At 40.9% G+C, this 10730-nt stretch overlaps 1 protein-coding gene across 1 annotated transcript; it reads right to left on the bottom strand.

Moving 5' to 3' along the window:
* Positions 1 to 1173: 1173 nt before the first annotated feature.
* Positions 1174 to 10730, bottom strand: LOC310927937 (lactosylceramide 1,3-N-acetyl-beta-D-glucosaminyltransferase A-like). Its single transcript, XM_083890377.1, has 2 exons — positions 10594 to 10730; positions 1174 to 3715 (listed from the first exon to the last, which is right to left on the bottom strand). Exon 2 carries the CDS (start codon positions 3447 to 3449, stop codon positions 2286 to 2288), a length of 1164 nt encoding a protein of 387 aa, XP_083746503.1. The 5' UTR covers positions 3450 to 3715; positions 10594 to 10730; the 3' UTR covers positions 1174 to 2285.

Below are 10730 nucleotides of genomic sequence, written 5' to 3'. Positions count from 1 at the left end.
AGACGGGGGAGAGGCCGTCGTTGGCAGATGGCGCCGACATTTTTACTCGTGTTTTGACTGAAGGTGGTTTGGTAAAGCGAGGACATGGTTATGCCTACAGCAGAAAGGACGACAGACAAAGACTCTGTAAAATGAGACCCACTTGCACAATGGCACCAGGTCAGCTGAGGTTGCTGTTGTTGGCGGTGTGTGCATCTCTCTCATATATATAATATATGCATGTATTTATATATATGTATACATATTTATATACATGACATACACATATGTATATATATATATAAATACATGTATATATACATATACTTATGTGTGTATATGTAGTATATAGACAAACATGGACAAAAGTGATAAAATCGTAGATTTCATCTAGCAACTATTCATATATTAGTATAAGTTAAATTAGTATAAGTGCTTCTTTGACCATAGATACTCACATTTCCAATGATAATTATTTAAAAACACTTGTTTGAAAATGTTTTAGTGTGATTTTAGGGGGTAACTTCTTTTTGGACAATGCTGTTCAGTTTGTATCTCTGCTAACATGATGAAATGCATTACTTCCATTCCAACAACATGAATTTATTGGGAACATTTCTTTTTGTTGAAAATCGTAACTAACCCACACACACTTACACGTAAAACATTGGATTTTCAATATATCGTGCAGCCCTATGACATAATCACTTCAGAAGTACTGTTTTTGGTGGCTCTGTCTGTCTGTCTGTGCTTTCACACTTGCACTTGCCAATATGACCAACAGAGGCCGCCAGAAGCTTGTTTGCGTGAATGGGATGAAGTCTGCCATCTCTGATTGCCTTGTTTATCATGTTAATAGAAAACAATATGAAAAACTTCACCAACCAAAACATAATTGCTGTGCCAAAACAACTTAGACGAGACGGTAACGTGCTTGTGTTATTTACCGTGTACAGTAGTTTGGAGGCAGCTCTCAAAAACTGGCAGATAAAAGTCTGCTCACATGACTTTGGCTATTGCACTGACCAAAGTGACATATACAGTACCATGACCTATAGCTTTAGAAGTGCCATACTTCCTTTTATTCAGTGTTTCCCCCCCACAATCATTGACAACCACTGCAAAAACCTTCACACAATCTACAGTATGTGCCACTAATGATCGTCACTCATAACTTATTACACGCGTCAGCAACAAAAGCTGCAAATGAACAATTACAACAAAAGACACATTTCATTCAAATTAGGTTGACTTTAACAAAAAATGGTCCGAGCTGTCGTGGGAAAAAAAAAAATTCCAGGGTAAAGAAACATTGAATAGAAAACATTGTATAACTTAAAGCATTAGGTTATAAAACAGTACAATGTGAGATGATGCACATGCAAACTCTTCACACAAAGAGTTGTTATAGACATTTACTCTTAGAAACAGACAGAATCAAAAATGTGTCACAGATGAACACTTTCTGTTTTGCAAACTTTGTGTACCCTTTTTTCTCTCACTATCTTTTGAGATTGTTGAGAGAATGGAATCCACCGGCCCATCATTCTGTCTGCTTTGAGACATAACCGCTGCTCTTAAATAAATGGTGATTAAATGAAGTAGGGTTACGTAGGGTTACGCAGTGAAACCCATGAAATCTGAGTCTGTTTCTAAAACTGTACAGATGTTTCCTGAGTGTTATAGTAGTTCACAGCCCACGCACATATGGTTACTCATCATTAATGCACAATATTCAGTCGACCCCTTTTTTACAGGGGCACAAGGTGTTAAACGGGCTTTTAACAGCATAATAATTTCACTATAAAGTTTATTAAATATCTAAATGAGGCCTTGGGTTAAAACCTATTTCAGCACGTTCTATAATGTTCACTCCAAATGACAAGAGGTCAGTGATAGGTCAGTGATCTCAATCTGTGACACAGTAACGTGACGCTTTTCCACTACACAGTCCAGGCACGGCTCGACTCGGCACATTTGGTTTTTTGCTTTTCCATTAGCGCTCGTACTTTGTACCTGGTACGTTTTTAGTACCTGCTCTGACGAGGTTCCAAGTGAGCTGAGCTGATGCTAAAACGTGGCGTTGACAGTCTGTTATCACTGGAAGATTCATGAGAGCAACGCCGTCCGACACGAGAATCAAACCGTGTGGTGCCGCGCAGTGTCATGTCGGGACTATGTGGTGGAAAAGCGCCAAAAGAAGCATCATGACGGTCTTTTGACAGACATGGGTGTCCAGCTAAAACGACTGAGGTAATAATCTCTCGCTATAGCACACTCTGACGAACATCCAGACCTGAACAGTTCTACAAAAAGGCTGCTTTGCAGGGGTAAGTGTAGAAATAGTACGGTTTACAAAGAAGAGCCATTTTCATGACAGTGCAATACAGCCTGCCAAACACGCCAGAGCTCCCCTGTTTGACCTGCGGGTGTGTAGCCGCCTTCCACAAGCCATAGATGTCCTCCACGTGACCATGTGAGGTCATCATCTTGTCATAGATGCACATGTGGTAAGGTGCTTTGCCCTCTCCTGAGAAAAAGAAATGATCCTGCGGCGTGACACCGACAGCGTTGGCACATATGCCCATGAACACATCGTCTATGTAAAGAGAGGCGTTCATGGTCAAAGTGGCTTGGTAGACTTTGTCTGCTACGTCGCTGGAGATGACATACCCGGCCCCTGCCGTGTAGTCCGGGTACGACATCCAGGGGTACATATCAAAGGACATGTAGTACTTGCTGTCTTTCTTGCGGATGGGCGGGGCCCCTCTGTGCACTCGGCCAATCCAGAATTGTGTGACGCCTCTGCTGCTCACGTCCTGCAGGTAGCTCACCAGATTGGGCATGTGGACAAAGATGTCGTCATCGGCCGTCATGAGGAAGCGGGCGTGTGCGCAGCGGCTGTGCATCCAGTGGAACTGCATGATCAGCTTCAGGGTCAGGTTGTGAAAAGTGTCCAAGAAGTCCTGTTGAATGATGTCACCATGGAGCCCGTCTTCGAGGACGAGTTGCTTTTGAAAGCCCGACTCGCTCCTGTCGCTCCACATTGGCTTGTCCTTGTTTGTGAAAGGGGCTCCTAAGGCGAACACCACCTTGACAGTCACTCCTAGAGTTTTCTGGATGTACGCCTCATTCCCCCAGGTCGATCTGATGGCGCGTCGTCTCTGAATGTTATTTGGGGACGATTTGACAAAGAGGAGGAGGAGGACGTCCTGTCCAGCACACTTATCCGGGTGGTCCAGCAGGTAGTGGAAGTCGCTGAACCTTCTCGCCTCCTCACGTGGGATGGTGAAGCTCTTGTTGATGTCCATGAACTGGTTGACGAGGTAGCGGTAGGAGTAGGACTTGATGTGGCTGACGACATTTGTGTTCAGCTGCTCCCAGCAAACCATCACCACGGACAGCACCAGGCAGGTGGTCATCAGCCGTATAAACTTGCATCGGCGAATGCGACGGCACTTTAGCAACATTCTGAAAGCTCGTCGCCCCGTGTCGGTGTTGTTGCGGTCAGCAGTGGGTTTGAAGCAGCTGGTCGTGTCGGTGCGTGCAGAGGTGACGAGACGAGCAAAGTTGTCGCGGTTGACGGTGTAGAACTGTGGTGCCTCAGAGCCGCACGGGGTGGGTCATCCATCCTAGGTTTTCCCCTTTCAGCAATGCATGGGCGCCAACGAGGTCTGCTGGGAAACAGTCACCAGAGCAGCAGATCATTCACCGATAAAGCCGTGGCCTGAAAGATCTGAGACACAAGAGAGCACATATTGTCAGAGCTGAGCACGAGTCGTGTGCAAACACAGGATAAAAGAGCTGCTTCCTTTTATTTCAACAGCAGGAAATGCAAATAAACCATGATTTCTAAATGTTCTCCGAGGCCACGTCTTCTCTATTTTGAAGCAACATTGTGTGTCGTAGATCCTCTTCTGTCAGCGGCAACCAATTCCACTGGATGCAAATGGGAAATGTATAAAAGGTGTCCATTGAATTAGTTTAGTTTGAGTGTGTTTAGTTCAACTAACTCAAAAGGAAGAAACATCTGCATTTGGGTAATTGGCAAATTTAACTTTGTTTATTTGAAAAAGCAGATATGACAAAAAAAATCCTGTAGAAAGTTTCCATTTGGTTCTCTGGTAATGCTCTTTCCCCCTCACTGCTATAAGTATTGCTAGTAGCTTCTTGTCCTTAATATTCCAATTTTCAAATGGAATATCCCCAGAACACAAAGTGTTGCATGTAGGAGGGATTTCTTCTGAGAATATATTGTTTATATGCTCATTTCACTTGAAGTTTTACTGCGTGATCTGCATCTATGAAGGTCGTCGACCGATATGGGTTTTCCTATATATGATGCTGATTTCTTTGGCCGATAATTGAAAGCTTTCCCCTCTGTTTGCATGATAAAATGCACATTACAGCAATTACACTCTAATACATTTTGGGGGAAAAAACATTTATGACTAAGTGCATGATGGTATAATAGTAATAGTGCACATACAAGAACCAACACCTTTCTCTGGCGTGTTGTTAACTTTGCATGCAATGATAAACCATCAGGGACAAAGAGACAGTTTTAAAGAGGAAGCGAACAAATAATTCAAATCTCTGCACTTGAATGTAAAACAGTTACATAGAGGAACCATTCTCAGATTCAACTGAACCATGCTTACGGACGAACTTATCAAACACTGTTTGTGAGCAGCTTTGTGTCTCAGAGCACGGTGCTGTCAAGCTGCAGTGTTTGTGTGATCATGACTGTTGTGGCGAACGTACACAAAACACCAAAGCCACTCAAAGTCTTCAGCTGCAGTAAGGTTTGACTCGTAGGTACTGTTTTAATTCATCAATCACGAAGGCAAGAGAGAGTCGTGCGAAGGGTTTGCACATTCCTGTCCATATGTATCCGAGCTTATCTAACACCACATTGGCTCCTATATTTCAACAACTTTTACTCCTAGACCTTTGAGATATCTCCACCGGTCAAACTCTGGAACGTCCTGCCGGAACTGCTGTAGAGTGGAAATTGTAGATAGTGTTACTGACCCTCGTCGTTCTTCTGCGATATTGGATTGAATAGTGAGCGAAACTAAACTTTCACAGGTCACAAATTTTGTCCGATCTTCACGAAACTTACATACGTACATGATCCTTGGACCGAGCCTCACAAAAGTTACCAGAAGGTTTTTTAATTTTCGGGAAGCATTTGTCCGTCACAGCCAGACGAAATCTGCACCGTAGCCGCCAAGCAGAAAGTTAGCTCATATATCAGGAACGCTTTCACATCTTAAACAAACTTTGTACATGAACTCTGAACTCCAATATGAGGCAGCACAAGATATGAAAAATTAAGTATTAATGAAATTCTCAGCTGAAGCATCAACACACCCTATTCCACTAGCTGCTTTACACTATAGTTTTCACCCATTCAAATGCTGCAACATTAAGTGTCTTGCTCATGGACACACATGGTCAGGAACTCACCCTACCACTGAGCCACCATGGCTCAATCTTAACTCCCCATTTTTTGTTTTAATACTTCTACTGCTAAGTAATTTCCTGGTAAGATACTTGCACTTTTAATACTCAAGTATCCCTTTAAGGTACTTTATACAATACTGCAGACGCACAGCGCTCACAGAGCAGCGGTACCACGGCATGTTCTGTTAAATTCAAACGCTGGCTCAGAACTTGACATGACATGTTTCCATGGAATGCAGTTTCAAAAACATGTGAGGCGAGAAATTAGTCATTTAGCATTTCAGAATGTGATTTAGATGTCACGATAGGACATATTTATAGTTTGGCAGCGACAATGACGGAGGTGAACAGCCCTTGGGCGCTGCTGCTCACAGTGCCAGACACTTTAGAATAGGGTTCTTTGCATGAAATGTCAATGATTAAATTTAAGCCTTGTTTCCTCCCAGGATTGTTGAAGGCTTTTCCATAAATTCTGGCTTGGGGTCCTTCACACGTGGCAGCAGCACGAGGTCCACCCATCATTAACACTGGGCCGCCCGAGGACTTGCCTGTAAATCGGCTTAAAATGCTAAATATCGGACGCTGAAGAGGAGAATTAAAAAAATTAAACCAAGACTGGAAACTTACCACCAGCAAAGCGACACTAATTCTTATCTAGAAAGGTTTAATAAAAAGAAAAAGGTGATGTGACCCAGTGAAAAAACACTTTTTGTTGTATGCATCAGTTTCTTAAAATTTGTCTGTGTTTTTCAGCATTTTTCAGGGTCTGCACGTTTCAACAAGTCAAATTTAAGACTTTTAAGACTTTTTTAAGACCATAATGAATACAATTTAAGACCCATTTCAAATCCATACTGGCAAAAAAGTACAAAAGTCATGAAGGAAAATTGGAGCCACAAATCATGGAACTTGTAATTCGGCTTAGCTGTGGGCTTTCATTAAGTTTTCTCCGCTGCTTTGCTAAGCTGAAACACACACACCACGGTGCGCGCACAGCACACTGGCTAGCGGTGCTCGATAAATTGTCACCGGGCAGCACAGGTGGCCTACTTTAGTTCCATGTTGTAGTTATGTTATCGCATCATCAAAAACAGAAACATTTCAAAGCGAGACTGAAGTTTATGCACGTTTTAAATAAAAGTAACGTTAATAGTTTTTTAAGACCTTTTATGAGATTTTAGGAGAATTTAAGCTATTTAAGGCCTTAATTTCAAGACACCACGGATACCCTGCTTTTTAAACAGTGCAGCTTCTGTGGAAGTGTGGTTTTGTATATTTAACATTTCTTGTGCTTCCTCATTTGACAGCAGCAGCAGCAGCAGCATCATACATGTATATGACAGTGTTTCTGCGCGTGAGAACTGTCCACTGAAATGTCAAAGGTTAGTGGCTGGGGAAGGGACTGAATGCAAAAGCCTACACAGCAAATATTGCAGCACGGGCTCGGCCATAATGGAAGGGTTTAAAGGCGCAGACCTGCTGAAATTGCTGAGAGTCATGGAAATCCATGGCACACAATGGACAGCACCAGAACAGCTCTGCAGCACAATGTGGGATAAGAATAGCCTGCTTCCGCTTGGACTAAAATGAAGGCTGAAGGGGGGTCAGGATGGGCCCAGGATGTGGGAGTCCCACTGCTGCCCATGAGCTTTTTAAACTTCATTGGGTGGCCTGTGCCTGATAAAGTCACTGGTACATACATGGCCTTTGCTCTATCATACCGGCCTCCTGCTTTGAAACATACTGTTACACCTGTTTCGTCATTATAATACATTTGTTCACTTCAGCACTAGTATAGAGCAAAAGCCAGGTTTTAGAGAAGGTAAGATGGAATCAGGGATGGATGTACAGAATAGTAGGGCCTTTAAGGGTTAGTTTCACCCAAATGACAAAATAAACCCTGTATCATGCAGATCATTTTGCAATGTGTTGATAGACTTGGGTCTCTGATAGAAGTGGAGTGTTTAATATATCGCCAATATATCTAATTATATGATAATTAGGGTCCGAGCATGAATGCAAGGGGCTGAAACGACTCCTGGCCCTAATTTGTCCGAGGAGCCTATTGTTATTTATATCGTCTTTTTGAATTATTGTCATTTTAGAGTTTATTTTATTTATTGATTGATTGTTTGCATTTGTTTGTCTCCAGGTTCCACCAGGCCTGTATGTCATGGGTTTACCTGCTTCATCATATCTGTGGTGCCATGATCTGTGAGCTCAGCTGCACTGAAGAAGTGAGTATTGCATTGATGTATCACTTGTGAGGCATGAACATGATGCTGACTCAGCTGTCCAATAGTTGGCCTGACAGGCTTTGAACTTGGCAGGTGACTTCTCAGGGGTACAAGTTTGTGCAGTGCACATCCGGTGTTTGTATGAGAAATGCAAAGGATATCGGTAGAAATGCGACAGATATATAACTAAATGAGTTGCTTCCGCAACGCCTCTCATCTGTTTGCCAGTTACCGTGGCAACCATGTCAATAAATTAGACCCTACACTGGAGTAGTGCAGATTTGAATCTATAACGGTTTGATTGACAGGCTTCAAACTTGGCAAGTGGCCTACTTAAGGAAGCCCATTTCCTCCACTTATATAAAAGATGTATTAGTAAGTCATAATAATGAGATTCTTAGCCATAATAATGAGATGCTAAGTCATAAAAATTAGATGGTGAGTAATAATAATGAGATGCTACGTCACAAACATTAGATGCTACTTTACAATAATGACATACTGAGTCATGAAAATGTTATGCTACGTTATAATAATGAGACGCTAAGTCATAATAATGAGATACTAAGTCATAAAAATTAGATTCTACGTAATAATAATGAGATGCTACGTCACAAACATTAGACGCTACGTTACAATGACATAGTGAGTTATAAATATGTTATGCTACGTCATAATAATGAGATGCTAAGTCATAAAAATTAGATGGTATGTAATAATAATTAGATGCTACGTCACAAACATCAGATGCTACGTTACAATAATGACATACTGAGTCATGAAAATGTTATGCTACGTCATAATAATGAGATACTAAGTCATAAAAATTAGATGCTAGGTAATAATAATGAGATGCTACGTCACAAACATTAGATGCTACGTTACAATGACATACTGAGTCATAAAAATGTTATGCTACGTCATGATAATGAGATACTAAGTCATAAAAATTAGATGCTACGTAATAATAATGAGATGCTACGTCACAAACATTAGATGCTACGTTACAATGACATACTGAGTCATAAAAATGTTATGCTACGTCATAATAATGAGACGCTAAGTCATAATAAGGAGATACTAAGTCATAAAAATGAGATGTTATGTCAATAATGAGATGCTAAGTCATAATAATGAGATGCTATGTCACAATAATGAGATACTACGTCATAATAATGAGATGCTACGTCACAATAATGAGATACTACGTCATAATAATGAGATACTAAGTCATAAAAATTAGATGCTACGTAATAATAATGAGATGCTACGTCACAAACATTAGATGCTACGTTACAATGACATACTGAGTCATAAAAATGTTATGCTACGTCATAATAATGAGACGCTAAGTCATAATAAGGAGATAAGTCATAAAAATTAGATGCCAAGTCATAATAAGGAGATACTAAGTCATAAAAATTAGATGTTATGTCAATAATGAGATGCTAAGTCATAATAATGAGATGCTATGTCACAATAATGAGATACTACGTCATAATAATGAGATGCTACGTCACAATAAAGAGATGCTACGTCACAATAATGAGATACTACGTCATAATAATGAGATGCTACGTCACAATAATGAGATACTACGTCATAATAATGAGATGCTACGTCACAAAAATTAGATGCTAAGTCATAATAAGGAGAAACTTAGTCCTAAAAATTAGATGCTAAGTCATAATGTGATACAAAGTGATACAAATTTGATTTTAAGTCATAATAATGAGATACGAAGTGATACAAATGAGACGCTAAGTCATAATAATGAGATGCTACGTCACAAAAATTAGATGCTGAGTCATAATAGGGAGATACTAAGTCATAAAAATTAGATGTTAAGTCAAGTCAATTATGAGATGCTAAGTCATAGTAATGAGATGCTACGTCACAATAATGAGATGCTACGTCACAATAATGAGACGCTAAGTCGTAACAATAAGATATTATCTCTTAGTTATAATTATGACTTGGTTATACATTGTTTTATCCCCTTCCATACAGGACAAACCAGTCAGAACACGCATTCATGTTTCCTGTATCTAACAGATTGCTTAACATGCTTCAAACTTGGCAGGTGACTTTAAATTGTTGTCAAGTGAAGAATAAACGTCAGATCCTCGTGATGCTGTGATGTTGAGACGTGGGCCCTTTGACGATCACGTGACACATTTGTAATTCTTCAACAAAAAAAACTGTCATCGCTTTTAACAGTTGTCAGAAAATAGGGAAAATATGTCAATCTGTCTCTCCAAACTTAAAACCACAACGTCCCCAAATGTCTTCACGATCGAGGAGATAACTTGTGTTTATGGATTCATAAATAAAACACGCATCAAATGTCAGTTTCCAGGAACAAAGAATTCTTGAGCGTGCGAAGACAGACTGGACTATCTAGTTTGTTCAGTCCCAGAATCACAATAGATAACTTGGTGAAGTTTGTGATGATGATCGAAAACAGTGCTCGCGTTACACGTGGCATCTGTTCACATGGTGACCGTGCGTTCACTCACTCTATACATTCATATACATCTGTTTGGTGTTTCTCTGAACTTTGGTAACTGCTGCTTAGTTTCCGTTCCACTTGAGTGAGTGAAGCTGCTGTCAGGTCAAACATCCTGACAACAAGTTAAACATGCTTTTCCACCTAGATTCCGTTCCAAACACTCCACTTTCACGCAGTCAGTTGGAGAACGTCCCTGGTGCGCAAATAGTTCTGTCGAGCTGTTGAACGAGCACTGTGTAAGTGAACCACCCCACTGACATACTTCAAAAGTCACCATTCTTATAAATAGATTTTGACACACACACACACACACACACACACACACACACACACACACACACACACACACACACACACACACACACACACACAGCGAGAGGCCACAAGTCCACTCACCATCAAACATCGCCGTGTGAATCCAGCACAGTTGTCCTCTTAACATACACAGTTCCTTTTTTCGGCTTCAACTTCACTTCTCCATCAGCTGACACGAGGAGGTGACACCCTCGTCACACGCAGACCCTGGAATAACA

Source organism: Microchirus variegatus (assembly GCF_963457635.1).
Source record: "Microchirus variegatus genome assembly, chromosome: 5".
In the NCBI taxonomy this organism is placed as follows: Eukaryota; Metazoa; Chordata; class Actinopteri; order Pleuronectiformes; family Soleidae; genus Microchirus; species Microchirus variegatus.
This window is presented reverse-complemented; position numbering and strand designations above follow the sequence as displayed.